This window comes from Gymnoscopelus microlampas (assembly GCF_963454915.1).
Source record: "Gymnoscopelus microlampas genome assembly, chromosome: 2".
NCBI lineage: Eukaryota > Metazoa > Chordata > Actinopteri > Myctophiformes > Myctophidae > Gymnoscopelus > Gymnoscopelus microlampas.
In genome coordinates, this window is record NC_139939.1 from 23539327 (window position 1) to 23554450 (window position 15124).

Here is a 15124-nt window from a genome sequence, read left to right on the forward strand (position 1 = left end):
GTTTCTTCAACCTGTAAATGAGTCAAAGAGGTAAAAGACACTGGTATGGCACTTCTGGTTCACTAGGATGGGGTTCAACTCCCTGCGGTGTCCTGCTGATTGCATTTACAGGTTAAAGGTGTATTTATATAAACCAGTATAATCATCACACAAGTCAAGCCATAAACCTCGTGTCAGGCTTTCCACCACGTAATGAAATGCACAGCCATTCATGTCGCTGCTAACTAACCTGATCCTAGGTCAGCCTAAAACATCGCACAAGTTAAAGGGCAAGACCGCTTTGGTCGAGGTTTGGGTTGTGTAGTTTTTGGTCATGTACTATGGTCGGAGTTGTTCATGTACTATCTGATGGTATTCGTACTGCACAGTGCTGTGGCTTAAAAGGACACCCAAAGGAAGTATTTCACTTCAGTTTATTTGTAACAAATCAAACTTGTGTCGACAAAGACCAGAATTCCATACAGACTTCTTTTTTTCTGTTTCACACACCCCGAGAACCAATGTAAGAAAATAAAAAGCACTTGTTTCACCCGGAGCAGAGAACAAAACAAAAAACTCCTTACATTTACAGACCAATTGGAGGTAACAGATCCATGTAACACACCATATGTTTTTTTTATTTATTTTATACAATTTATAAACTCCAGTTTTATTCATCCACATGATACATTGGGTTGGGGGGGGAGAGGGGGATATAACACTTGTGATTTTTTTCTTTTGTGGTACAATATATCCATGATGTGATGTATTGCACTTAACGGCTGTGCCATAATCAGTGACTTCAGGTGAATCCTCTCATTATACAACTCTGTTATATCTGTTAGACTTTTATTTTATTCTTTACTTTGTTTATTTATTAATGCATTTGACTTTTTTTTCTTTTTTTTAAGATTACTCTGTGTTTTGTGTTATTTACATATACACAACCATGTGAGCATTATAGGGTCCATCTTTACCTAGTTCAAGTAAAATTATTATTTTTTTCCTTTGGGGGATATCAGGGATAACAGGGCATTAATATTAGTGCATAGTACAAAGAGAGAAAGTGCAAGTCTTCCCATAACAGGTGTGACCAAGGGGGCGTCTTAAAAGTGGTACCATGCATATAAAAAAAACAAAAAAAAACATCAGGGTTACTGTAAGATTGTGGACAATTATGAATGATCCCTTACATGGTTAAGCATGAATGAAGATGAAAACAAAAACAAAAAAACCTGTTCTGTCACCATGCAGAGACATAAAATAGCACCTGAACCTCCCTCAGCCTTTGTCAGTAAAGGAAAGAATATACAGACAACAGAACAAGGGACACAATCAAAAAACAGCTTTACTGATTTTAGGTGCAGGTCTTCAGGTTGAATACATAGCCATCCCTAGAAAGTTTGTCATTTTGCTTTTCTTCAAACTGAATAAGAAAGCCACAACTATTCAACCTTATATAGAGTCCCACATAGCCGAGTAAGTGTGGCTTGCCTGAGCCAGTTCAGAGTCAGTGCCCAAGTTATTTGTATGGCCAAAATGTCATGGCAGCCAAACGTAAGCCTCCATGAAAGAAGTTCTGCACAGAGCTAAAAGCCCCAGGAGGAAAAGTAACAAACAACTTACAAACTTCCAGTCTCTCTCAAAGATAATTGGACTCTCCTGCTGATGGCCTTTTTTAAATCACTATTTTCATCTCTAGTTGACGTCTCATGAAAATGTGTTTAATTATTTAATGAAACAGGATTAATGCTGTTGCTTGATTTAACATTGTGAACACAACAACCACCCAGCCTATCTTCCATGCAGCCAACCACTGAACAAAACATACATGTCACATAACATAACATAACATAACATAATAGTTATACACAACATACAAGGATATTCCAGTTCACATACATACAGTACAAGCATACAAACGTAAAATACACAAAAACCCTTTGTAAAGTAAATTTATCAAAATAGGCGTGTAATATAAGGCACTAGAAATCTAAACTCAAAATACGTATTGGATGCTGCTGAAATATGAGTTTGATCATTCAATTGGTTGCTGTGACACACTAAGGGATGACATCCTTTACTGGCATTGTGACATGATAAAAGGTCTAGTTCCTATATAGGTCTGAGGTCATCCCTCTGTTTCAGTGGTTCTCAACCTTTCCTGGATCAGGGCCCACTTGAAAATCCCAAAAGCGTTCGCGGCCCACCCATCTGACCACTTAACACAGTGGTTTTAGATGGGCGGGCCGCGTGCATTTTCAGAGCATGTTTTTTTTAATGATCAATCAATCGATTGTGTAGTATACATAGTATACTTTATGTTCCTATGTACAGTATTAGTATCACATAGAAAACATATTTTTTTTAGGTTTTAAATTAATTTCAATATTGTTTTTGTGTTTTGCCAATTATTTGGGGGCCCACCTGCAATACCTTCGCAGCCCACCAGTGGTACCCGGGCCATAGGTTGAGAACCACTGCTTTATTTGGACAAATTAAACGGTGGCGGATACCATATCACTCATAACACCCTTGTGTCTGAAAGAAATGATACACCGTCAACATAATCATTATTATCATCATCATGGCATACAACTGCAGTTAGTGACTTGACACAAAAATATATAATAATACATCTACTTATTGCACACTGAATCAGACAGAGTCATATATTGGTGAGCATTCCAGTGAGAAAGATCATTTCACCCTCTCTCCCACCCTCCATTGTTTTTTTTAAATCCCCCTTTCTCAATCCCTGCTTGAAAAATCTTTGTGAAGCTTATTTCAACATATAAATACTTATATATTTTTTCATAGATCTATTCATTTCTGTGCATACGTTATGCCTCATTCATACTTAGTTGCGTGCAGGTGTCGCACACCGGAAATAGCAGATCTACAAGCTCACGACGTGTCCCACTGCGACACTTTGTGAGCTTGTAGATTAACTCTTTGCACTGTGTGACCCCCGAGTGCAACTAAGTGCAGTATAACTCAGGCTTTAAGTGGATGTGGGGTTTCTCTGGACCTGCACACAGCACTGCTTGGTGGGGTAAAGTGTAAAGTTTGGTAGCAGCAGGTTTTAACACTGTACGTCTGTGGTCCCTGGCAATTCAAAATGGCCACCCATGTTTATGACATCACAGGGCTGATAGAAATGAGGTGGCGGGTCTCTCCGACTCTGTGTGGGTGTTAGAAAAGAGAAGGTATGGCTCTTTTCAACGACAAGAACTAAGTGAACTGTATTCCACAGGTTCTGGATGTGTTTCCATACGCTACAGCTTGGTTTCACATAAGGTTCCCAGAACCTAATTTGGGCCCTGCTCAGGAGGTGGTACTAAACGCTGAGTTCTGGGACCCCAGAACTCACAACTTTTACTTTCATAACTTTCCCTCTAAAATAGCAGATCGACAAGTTCACAACACGTCGCGTTGCGATGCGTTGTGGATCGGCATTTCTTTGCTTTGTAGATCGCCTATTTTTGCTATTTGTTTGTTTTTGATGAAGTAGCTCCCCTTTCAGGAGTAGTTGTGGCTATAATGTTAACGTAAACACAAAAGCATCACAGAACTGCAGGGGTTCTGGAAGGTTGTGGGAAAGAGATGTTAGAAAGGGAAGAAGGGACTACAGGAGGAGTGACACTCGGTGACGGTGGTGTTCATAGAACAGTGAACATTTTCAAATTGGCTTTGATTGTACACTTTAAAACAGTACTATATATCTTTACAAAAACCTCGCTACACCTCATTGGAATACAAAAAAGAAAACATTTCACGACCTTGTCTGTGTATGGTCAGAGGGGACAAAGTCACAAGTCAGTAAAAAAAAGAAAAGAAAAAAAGAACAAACAACATGAAATAAGTAATACCCAGTAAAAAAAAAAAAGTAAAACAAAAAAACCAAAATAGACACAGATCTATATATTTCTAAAAAACTAAATTCACCTTTTACTTTGTGGCGTACTGTACTGTACCTTTTGACCTTCTCCCAAATTTCCCTTATCTTAATTTGTGAAGCATAAGGTTGAAATGGTGTTTTTTTTTTTTTTTTTTACTTTAGAAATATCTTCTTCATTCTCAGGAAACGAGAGTCTGTTTCCAAAACAAACAAACAAAAATCTTCTTGGTGTCTCTCTTCTTTTTGTGTGTTTCATTTTTATTTTCTTCAATACTGTGTGCTCTGTGTTGTCAGCCTCCCATTGGCCATTTAGGTCCCTCAAAAAGTCGCTTTAACAGCTCACAAGTTCACTCAGTCCTTGAGGCTTCCATGACATTGATTGGTATAAGTTTCTCTAGAAGTCTCAAGATAGAAAAAAAATCTAAGTTTCATGTGACAGTTTTAATACTGTAGTCGAGTCCTGTATTTAGGTTGGTGATGCTACACTGGTAGTGGATGGGATGAGTCCCACACCCAAACAATGTAAAGCGATCCACGCGCTCGCAAAGGAGCGCTGAAACAAATACCATCCATCCTGTATTTTTTTGAGCGGTGGTTGGAAGTTGCTTCTTCAGACTGACCGATGGGTGAGTTTGGGCTGAGGGTGGAAGGATGCACCCTTGTCAAGCAGGTAACTATGGCTCAGGTAGAGGTGCTCTTGCTGGGTATATAGGGTAAGTCGATGGTCCCCTTTCACTTCCGCACGTGGCGGGCAGAATCTCCAAAGGACACGCTTGCTGCCTAGTGCACTGACTCATAAACACTTGTGACCTTTTGAGAAGTGCACTAGGTAGGATGTGGTTTGGGATGTGGTTGGAGGGTTTTATGTTGCATAGTGGTCAAAGCTTCCCAGATACTCCAGACTGGCCCGGTAGCAGAACTGGTACTGGTCCTGGAGGGGGAACACAGAGAAACAAGTCCATCAGAGCAGAGCAGAGGGGGGGGGGGCATGAGGTTGGGTCATTTTGTCCTACATTTTAAACATATTGTAGAAAATCGTAACTTGCATTATCAGGTCATAATAGTGTCCAAAAATAGTCAACATTTTTCTATATCTATTTGCTATTTTTGCTGATCTACAAGCGTTTTGAGCTTGTAGATCAGATATTTTTTGGCAAATGTTCCCCCCAGAATAGGCATGCTGTGGTTCAAGTGGTTTAAAAGGTACAGCAGAAAAAAGGTTTTGCAGACCTCTGTCTGGACGGTGGCAGGTCTCTGGGTGCGTAGCATCTTGACGGTCTGGAAGATGTCCACCACTCCCTCGTACCTCATCCTCTCCAGCACAATGCTGAGGGTGATGAACACACCTGTTCTCCCCACTCCAGCGCTGGTGGAAACCAGGGAAATAGAAATCCGTTCAGGGTAATTCAGTTCGCTGTAATTTTTCTCTACAACGTTCTAATGTTTGAATTTACACTCCCGTTGTATGACGGCAAAAATAGCCGATCTACAAGGTCACTACGTGACGCAACGCGTTGTGAGCTTATAGGTCGGCTAATGTTGACATACGTCACTTATATGACAAATGAATCAGGCTTAAAATTGTTTCATCTTGGGCCTTGACACAAATCTTTGGTCTGAACTAGGGCTTTAGATGCTGAAATGCTTAGGCCACATGTGGCATGTATGTAAGTGATTCATTAATTAATTTAACCCTTAAAGTGTAAAAAGTGACCCAAGTGGACCTGTAATGGTTACAGTTCAACACCATGATTATAATGAAAGAGCTCCATGCAGAGAGATGGAGCGCTGTTAGAGCACTTACCTGCAGTGCACTGTGATTGGCCCATCCTGGCCAAACTGCTCTTTAGTTTTGTGAACCTGGCCAATGAAATCAATGAATCCCTCCCCTGACTTTGGCACTCCTTGTTCTGGCCAATCAGTGAACTGGAACTGACGAACGGTCCGTGATTGGCCATCCTGGAGTAATAGAACATTGCAGTTAAAGTTCTTTCTTCAGTTTCATACAAATATCTCTCATGTAGACCCAGGCCAGACCCATATATTGATATATATTTTTGACGCCATCGGTATCGGCAATTATGCAGGCGAATTTATCGACTTTAAACCTGGCAATAATAAAACATTACATTCTTTTTTTAAATAGGGCTTAAATCGTTCAAGTTTATTTGTGTTTATTGAAAAATATATATTTTGTATACAAATGTTTCTCAAATGTATTAGAAAATGTTGCACTTTTTGCCAAAATATCGGTCAAAACATCGGTGATCTGTGGTCTAGGACTCTCCCAAATCAGTATTTGCGTCAGACCCAAAACTATGGCATCGGTCCGGCTCTAGTGTCGGGCAAGGGACACGTATGCACAACGTAACACACACACACACACACACACACACACACACACACACACACACACACACACACACACACTGCTGCCTCACCCTGGCGTCTGTGACTTTGAACTCTCTGAGGATGTACTGGGGCATGTTGTACTCAGCCATGGGGTCCACCACAAAGTACTGATACCTAGCTGAGCGCTCTGCAGGCCAGTACTGATGACACTTCTCCTGCAAGAAGGAACACATGCTCTCTGTTAGAAGCAGAAACCTCTTATCTCCATATTTAACCCATTAAGACCGAGAAAGCATGTGTGATTTTGTGATTTCTTTGGCTGTTAAAAAATAGCAGATATACAAGCTGATATATATGAGCTTGTAGATCTGCTATTTTTGGAAAAATCGTGAAAATGTGTGCAAATCTTACATTTTTTAAAGTGACCATTTTTAAAGGTAGGGTAAGTGATTTGCTTTGGTTAAAATAAGTGTTAAATAGCTCTATATTGTGATAGTACTCATTGCTATAGAGTGTTTGTTCAGTAAAAGGAGTCTCCTTGTCTCTCCAGCTCTTTATAAAACAGAAAATGCATTTTCGTTTCAGTTTCAGTTTAATTTCCAATTTTATCCAATCAGGATAGAGAACTCAATCAGGATATAGATTAAACAAGTGAAATTGACACTAAGAAATGAGCAGGCAAAATTGGAACTGGAACTCTATAAAAATTAAGCTTAAACATGGGTACTTTCTCCTGATTGGCTGAGATTTTGACACCTACCAAAAAAAATATTTTCTGTTCAAAGAGCTGGAAAGATGGGGAGACTCCTGTTACTGAACAAACACTCTATTGCAATGATTACTATCAGAATATAGTGCTTTAACCTTTTAACAAAATACTTTTTGTTTTAACCAAAAAATATCACTTACCCTACCTTTAACTAAAATCTTTGCTTCTGGAGACTGGGGGTCCCTGGAACAAAATATTTTCAGATGGGGTTCCGCGGCCAAATACAGGCTATCATTTTGTGGGTCCTTGACATGAGCACCACTGATATTATAGCAACATAGGGTTTTTCAGCAAACCCTATGAACCTATCAAACTGATTTAGAAGACATTTGTAGAATACTATCTCAGGTCTTAATGGGAGATGGCAGATCGACAAGCTCGAAACGCGGCACAAAGCGACGCGTTTCGAGCTTGTAGATCTGCTACTTTTGTTATTTTTTTATTTGAATCCTGAAAAGTAACAGTTTTGAACATATGAGGTTTCCACCCGACAGAGATGATATCCAGAACACCACTGAGGTTAGAGGTTCAGATCCCACTGGAGCCATCCTGTCCCCTCAAAGTAGGGTTCTGGGGACCCACAACGGTCCTTGGGGGGGTTAGAGGGGGTTAAAGGATTCACAAGATTTGCATAAACCTTATGGGGGTTCCTGGCACAAAATCTTTTCAGATGGGGGTCTACGGCCAAATACAAAATTGAGCATCCATGACATGAAAATGTCCTAAAAGGACGATTTCACTTTGAATAAGTGTATGTGTGTGTGTGTGTGTGTGTGTGTGTGGGTGTGGGTGTGGGTGTGGGTGTGTGTGTGTGGGTGTGGGTGTGGGTGTGGGTGGGTGGGTGGGTGGGTGGGTGTGTGTGTGTGTGTGTGTGTGTGTGTGTGTGTGTATCCATACCCGTCCCATCTCTCTCAGTTTGGTTAGCATGACTACAATGGTGGAGTTGTGTTCCCACAGCATCCTCCAGTAGTCCTCGGTGGTCTCAGCCAGCGGACCCTGGGTGGCGATGTAGGCCTTCTGCTGCCTACACACACACACACACACACACACACACACACACACACACACACACACACACACACACACACACACACACACACACACACACACACACACAGTTGTGAAATAAATATCTTTCTGATATTACATTCAATCATCGTATTTCGATATTCATGTTTGAAAGTAACGTGGTTCATGTGGTAAAACATTATGATGGTTATAGTTGATGCCTGGGGGGTTTAATCCATTAAAAACGGGAAAGCAGTCATTTTAGTCATTTTAGATTTTAGTGTTGGCTATTCAAAAATAGCAGATATAACATTTTGGAAAATGAAAAAAAGTTTCAGAACTACTGATTTAGAAGGCATTTGTAGAATTGGACTCGGAGTGGGTAGCTAAGCCGGCCTGGCGGAGTTCTGCGCTCTGAGGAGCGCACGTTTCCACTTAATTATGGGTGCGTTTGGAAATTCAAATTAAGCACTGAGCGCACTGGCCCATACAAACTAATAGGCGAGTGTGCTCCCGGTGCGCATTTCCGAACGCACCTTATGTGTCTTCTGCTGCACATGAGAAGATGCAGGTGTTTAAATAATTTATTCATTTTAAGTACACTTAAAAGAATATTAATACATTCAACGCTCAAGCTATCGTGAATTGATCATAAATAAATAATACACAATAATGTAAGCATTTATGAGGCAAACAATATGTACATATATTAAGGCTAGCGAACTTGATAGTGTGTTTACACAGACATCGAAGGAAACAAAACAGCAATTCAGCGAGAAAAACTATCTTTAACAAGCTTAATAATGAGATTGTGTTTTTGACACTGAATTGCACAGGGCAGATATAACAAATAATTCAACAATGGCCGATGCCAATAATCAAAATAAATAAAGTAGGCCCAAAACAGACCATAATATTTAAGGTTTCGAGGCCGATAGGCTCGAATCCTTTCTTCAGATTGGTCTCTTTCTTCCGCCGTTTTTTCAGTTCTGGCCCAACCGTGCATACGCTTTTTACGAAACTCGGCAATATGGTAGAGGGCTATGCCAAACGGCGAAGACCCGAAACTCACAACCATCGGCCAAAGGGTGGCGCTGTAGCACTCAATTGAAATATGCCAACTTTGAACAGGTACAACTCATGCCCTGTTTGACCTACAGTCATGACATGACATTTTGACTTTTGACCTCTGACCTTTAGATCTCCCACCATTTTGAATTATATGAAAAGCAGTTAAAATCTACCTCCTCCTGGGATTTTTGAGCAATCTGCACGAAACTACACATGTACTACACGGATTTAACTTCGTTTCGGTAGTGACACCATTGTGTCACTACCGAAACGAAGTTAAATCCGAAAAAATCACTAAGTGTGGAGGCCAAAATTGTTCCCCCAAAAACCTGTTAGGAGTATGTTTCAGGCAATTTAAAGTTGATTGGTAGTACTTTGTAGTGGCTTTTTTTTTGGTCCCTAACATTCATCGAGCTCTGGACTTAGTAATTTTTTTTTTCGTTTCGGTAGTGACACCATTGTGTCACTACCGAAACGAAGTTAAATCCGAAAAAAACACTAAGTGTGGAGGCCAAAATTGTTCCCCCAAAAACCTGTTAGGAGTACGTTTCAGGCAATTTAGAGTTGAATGGTAGAGTACTTTGTAGTGTCTTTTTTTTTGGTCCCTAACATTCATCGAGCTCTGGACTTACACTTCATTATCATCATCAATGTATGATTATTTGTCTAATTGTTTGTTTTTAATGTCACCTTTTCTTCAATAAAGCCCTGCCAACTACACCATATGGCCTGTTCCTTGGAGGAGTTGTCAGGGTGACTGGTGTGGTTGTCATGGTTACTAACCATGTGTCATGTGTGTCAGAATGATTGGAGGGCGGAGTGTGTCATCAGTGGAGATCTGGCCCACCTGGATTGTCCTCTATAAAAGAGGTGGCTGGACTTCATTCTTGTTCTCTCTCACTGTGAAGCTCACTGGGAGCACTCAAGCCTTTTGGATTTTGCTTGTTATAGAACAAGATCACTGTGGTAGAGGTTTGGGTTGTGTAGTTACCTTGTCATGATGTAACTCCAAAGGTGAACAAGAAATCTAAAATAATTGAATAGAAATTGATCATTCAAAATATGCTCCTCATTGACATTGTATGGTGAAAAAGCTCTCAAAGTCACTCTTTTAGCACGTAAACGAACACAAACAAAGCTGATTCAGTCAATATAGAACATCACCAAACCCAGTACTGTTTTTTTTTTAAATAAAAATGTCAACTTCCTGTTGATTTTACAATTTGAAGATCCAGATCCGCGGATCCAGTCCGAGTTCTTTTTAATAAAAATAGCAAAATCAACAGGATGTTAGCATTTTTATTTAAAAAACAAACGGTACTGGGTTTGGTGATGTTCTATATAGTCTGAATCAACTTTATTTGCGTTTGTTTGTGCTAAAAGAGTGACTTTGAGAGCTGTTTCAGCCTATAATGTAATTCAATGAGGAGCATATTTTTTTATTATCAATGGAGCAATTATTTTAGATTTCTTGCCCACCTTGGAGATGCATCATGGCAAGGTAACTACACAACCCAAACCTCTACCAAAGTGTTCTTGCCCTTTAAGCACTGTTAACCACCCCAGTATCCGTATTGTGGGTATAGCTTTAGCAGAAAATAGCCGATCGACAAGCTCACTGCGACACGTTGTGAGCTTGTCGATCGGCTATTTTCAGTCAAAACTTTCCTCATAATAACACAAAACATAAAATACACTAGTATTGAGCCCTGAGGCTCACCGGTTACCCATATGGGGTTAAGTTAGTTTTAATAAAATAATTTAAACGCTCTTTGTTTGTGTGAGTTTCCTCATTTTGTTACAAACTCAGCTGTTTGCAACACTCTTGGTTTGTTGTTGCAATAAATACATTACATTTAAGTGGTTGAATTTATGTAATTTGTTATCCCTGAGTCACTAGAATAATACCTCAAAATGAAGTATGGAGCTCGGCCTATAATTGATCATTGATTTGATTGATATGCTGCATGCCATGAGTGCGAAGTGGTATTTACTATTTACTTTACTTAATTCAGTTAATCAAAGAGGATCTGTGGTCATAATACAGCACTGTTTGAGGAACTATAGTTGAAAACTTAAGACATATTTTTTAATGTCCAGTCCAAAGTGAGAACAATGTAGCCTACTTGATTTAACAACAAAACTGCTATAGTTTTGATCATCTGAAACTAAGGAATTTATAAATGACAAAAAGGGTATGAATTTTTATGACATTACGAAACATCTCTCTGTTTCCTTTCAATGAAAGTGTAAATCTGGGTTCAGACTCAGTCAGAGTAAACGTTTTCTAACAGATGGTTTTAAACAACGTAAATCTCAGTCGTGTCATAATGAACCCTTTCCCTGATCATCAGAGGGTGTATCTAGTAGATCCAGTCATTCTGTCAGGGGTAGAGGTGTTTTCTGTGGATTTTCATCTTTTGACCTGTCACCTCTCGCTTTAACTTTAAATATAACCTCGAAATCCTAATTAATGTGAAAGGCCTGGTGGTGCAAGAGTAAAGCATAGGCTTCACAAGCGGATGGTCGTGGGTTTGAATCTTGGTCAGGGAAGATCTCAATTTTCGGTCTTTTTAAGGCGAGAACCATGGATGAAGCCCGCCTCCCTCTTCACGCCCTCTTTTAGCTCCGGTAGGAGAGGGAGGAGCATGGAGGGAGCCCACCTCCAGGGGGAGGAGCTTAATACATTTACATATTAATTAAAGGTTTTTATTTTAGTATTTTTTGTGATTTTATGGCCATTGTTTTTTTTCACATGAATTTGTTTGAGACATTTTTTTATTGTTTTTTTTCATCACCAGTTTGTATTGACCACAGCTCCATTGTTTTTTGTTGTATTACCCTTTTAGTTTTTATTTAGTAGTTGTTTTGAGTGAGCTTTGAACCTCGAACCTTTAGTTTGTGAACCTTTGATTTATCTTTTACGCCACGCTGGCATGGAAGGTACAATTGGGAACGTCATCCTTAACCCGCCTTTTAGAATTTAGATGGATTTAGATGTGAAAATGTTCTTCAGGAGCTTTGAACCCCAAACCTTCTGCTTTCAGACCCTGTGTTTATCTCTTGAGCCACACAGGTATGGAAGTTACAATTGGGAACGTCATCCTTCACCCGCCTTTTAGAATTTAGATGGACAGTGAAAATGTTCTTCAGGAGCCTTGAACCCCTAACCTTCTACTTTCAGACCCTGTGTTTAACTCTTGAGCCACGCTGGCATGGAAAGTACAATTGGGAACGTCATCCTTAACCCGCCTTTTAGAATTTAGATGGACAGTGAAAATGTTCTTCAAGAGCCTTGAACCCCAAACCTTCTGCTTTCAGACCCTGTGTTTAACTCTTGAGCCACGCTGGCATGGAAGTTACAATTGGGAACGTCATCCTTCACCCGCCTTTTAGAATTTAGATGGCCAGTGAAAATGTTCTTCAGGAGCTTTGAACCCCAAACCTTCTGCTTTCAGACCCTGTATTTATCTCTTGAGCCACACAGGTATGGATAATACAAAAGAGAACGTAATACTTAAACCACCTTTTAGAAAATAGATGGACAGTGAAAATGTGCTCCAGGAGTTTCGAACCTTAAACCTTCGGTTTATAAACCCCAGAGTTTTCTCTTGAGCCATGGTACCGAAACAAAGTTAAATCCGAAAAAAATCACTAAGTGTGGAGGCCAAAATTGTTCCCCCAAAAACCAGTTAGGAGTACATTTCAGGCAATTTAAAGTTGATTGGTAGTACTTTGTAGTGACTTTTTTTTTGTCCCTAACATTCATCGAGCTCTGGACTTAGTACATTTTTTTTCGTTTCGGTAGTGACACCATCGTGTCACTACCGAAACGAAGTTAAATCCGAAAAAATCATTAAGTGTGGAGGCCAAAATTGTCCCCCCAAAAACCTGTTAGGAGTACGTTTCAGGCAATTTAGAGTTGATTGGTAGTACTTTGTAGTGACTTTTTTTTTGGTCCCTAACATTCATCGAGCTCTGGACTTAGTATATTTATTTTCTCACCATTGTGTCACTACCGAAACGAAAGTTTGTCAGTTTTAAACAACCTAAATCTCAGTCGTGTCATAATGAACCCTTTCCCTGATCATCAGAGGGTGTAACTAGTAGATCCAGTCATTCTGTCAGGGGTAGAGGTGTTTTCTGTGGATTTTCATCTTTTGACCTGTCACCTCTCGCTTTAACTTTAAATATAACCTCGAAATCCTAATTAATGTGAAAGGCCTGGTGGTGCAAGAGTAAAGCATAGGCTTCACAAGCGGATGGTCGTGGGTTTGAATCTTGGTCAGGGAAGATCTCAATTTTCTGTCTTTTTAAGGCGAGAACCATGGATGAAGCCCGCCTCCCTCCTCACGCCCTCTTTTAGCTCCGGTAGGAGAGGGAGGAAGCCCACCTCCAGGGGGAGGAGCTTAATACATTTACATATTAATTAAAGGTTTTTATTTTAGTATTTTTTGGCCACTGTTTTTTTTCACATGAATTTGTATGAGACATTTTTTTATTGTTTTTTTTCATCACCAGTTTGTATTGACCACAGCTCCATTGTTTTTTGTTGTATTACCCTTTTAGTTTTTATTTAGTAGTTGTTTTGAGTGAGCTTTGAACCTTGAACCTTTAGTTTGTGAACCTTTGATTTATCTTTTAAGCCACGCTGGCATGGAAGGTACAATTGGGAACGTCATCCTTAACCCGCCTTTTAGAATTTAGATGGACAGTGAAAATGTCCTTCAGGAGCCTTGAACCCCAAACCTTCTGCTTTCAGACCCTATGTTTATCTCTTGAGCCACGCTGGCATGGAAGTTACAATTGGGAACGTCATCCTTCACCCGCCTTTTAGAATTTAGATGGCCAGTGAAAATGTTCTTCAGGAGCTTTGAACCCCAAACCTTCTACTTTCAGACCCTGTGTTTAACTCTTGAGCCACGCTGGCATGGAAGTTACAATTGGGAACGTCATCCTTCACCCGCCTTTTAGAATTTAGATGGCCAGTGAAAATGTTCTTCAGTAGCTTTGAACCCCAAACCTTCTGCTTTCAGACCCTGTGTTTATCTCTTGAGCCACACAGGTATGGATAATACAAAAGAGAACGTAATACTTAAACCACCTTTTAGAAGTTAGATGGACAGTGAAAATGTGCTCCAGGAGTTTCGAACCTTAAACCTTCGGTTTATAAACCCCAGAGTTTTCTCTTGAGCCATGGTACCGAAACAAAGTTAAATCCGAAAAAAAATCACTAAGTGTGGAGGCCAAAATTGTTCCCCCAAAAAAACAGTTAGGAGTACATTTCAGGCAATTTAAAGTTGATTGGTAGTACTTTGTAGTGACTTATTTTTTGGTCCCTAACATTCATCGAGCTCTGGACTTAGTAATTTTTTTTTCGTTTCGGTAGTGACACCATTGTGTCACTACCGAAACGAAGTTAAATCCGAAAAAATCACTAAGTGTGGAGGCCAAAATTGTTCCCCCAAAAACCTGTTAGGAGTATGTTTCAGGCAATTTAAAGTTGATTGGTAGTACTTTGTAGTGACCTTTTTTTTGGTCCCTAACATTCATCGAGCTCTGGACTTGGTAATTTTTTTTTCGTTTCGGTAGTGACACCATTGTGTCACTACCGAAACGAAGTTAAATCCGAAAAAATCACTAAGTGTGGACACCAAAATTGTTCCCCCAAAAACCTGTTAGGAGTATGTTTCAGGCAATTTAAAGTTGATTGGTAGTACTTTGTAGTGACTTTTTTTTTGGTCCCTAACATTCATCGAGCTCTGGACTTGGTCATTTTTTTTTCGTTTCGGTAGTGACACCATTGTGTCACTACCGAAACGAAGTTAAATCCGAAAAAATCACTAAGTGTGGAGACCAAAATTGTTCCCCCAAAAACCTGTTAGGAGTACGTTTCAGGCAATTTAGAGTTGATTGGTAGTCCTTTGTAGTGACTTCTTTTGGTCCCTAACATTCATCGAGCTCTGGACTTAGTAAATTTATTTTTTCACCATTGTGTCACTACCGAAACGAAAGTTTGTCACTACCGAAACGAAAGTTAAATC

General features: G+C 39.8%; 1 protein-coding gene across 1 annotated transcript in view; it reads right to left on the reverse strand.

Annotated features, from left to right (window-relative positions):
• Positions 1–398: 398 nt before the first annotated feature.
• ptprdb (protein tyrosine phosphatase receptor type Db) overlaps positions 399–15124 on the reverse strand; it is a 138769-nt gene continuing 124043 nt past the window's right edge. The window contains exons 32-36 of the mRNA XM_084070460.1: positions 7899–8025; positions 6322–6447; positions 5685–5839; positions 5111–5246; positions 399–4811 (exon numbers count right to left, since the gene is read on the reverse strand). Coding sequence (XP_083926586.1) covers positions 4743–4811; positions 5111–5246; positions 5685–5839; positions 6322–6447; positions 7899–8025 — 613 coding nt within the window. The 3' untranslated portion in view covers positions 399–4742. The remainder of the gene's footprint in view (positions 4812–5110; positions 5247–5684; positions 5840–6321; positions 6448–7898; positions 8026–15124) is intronic.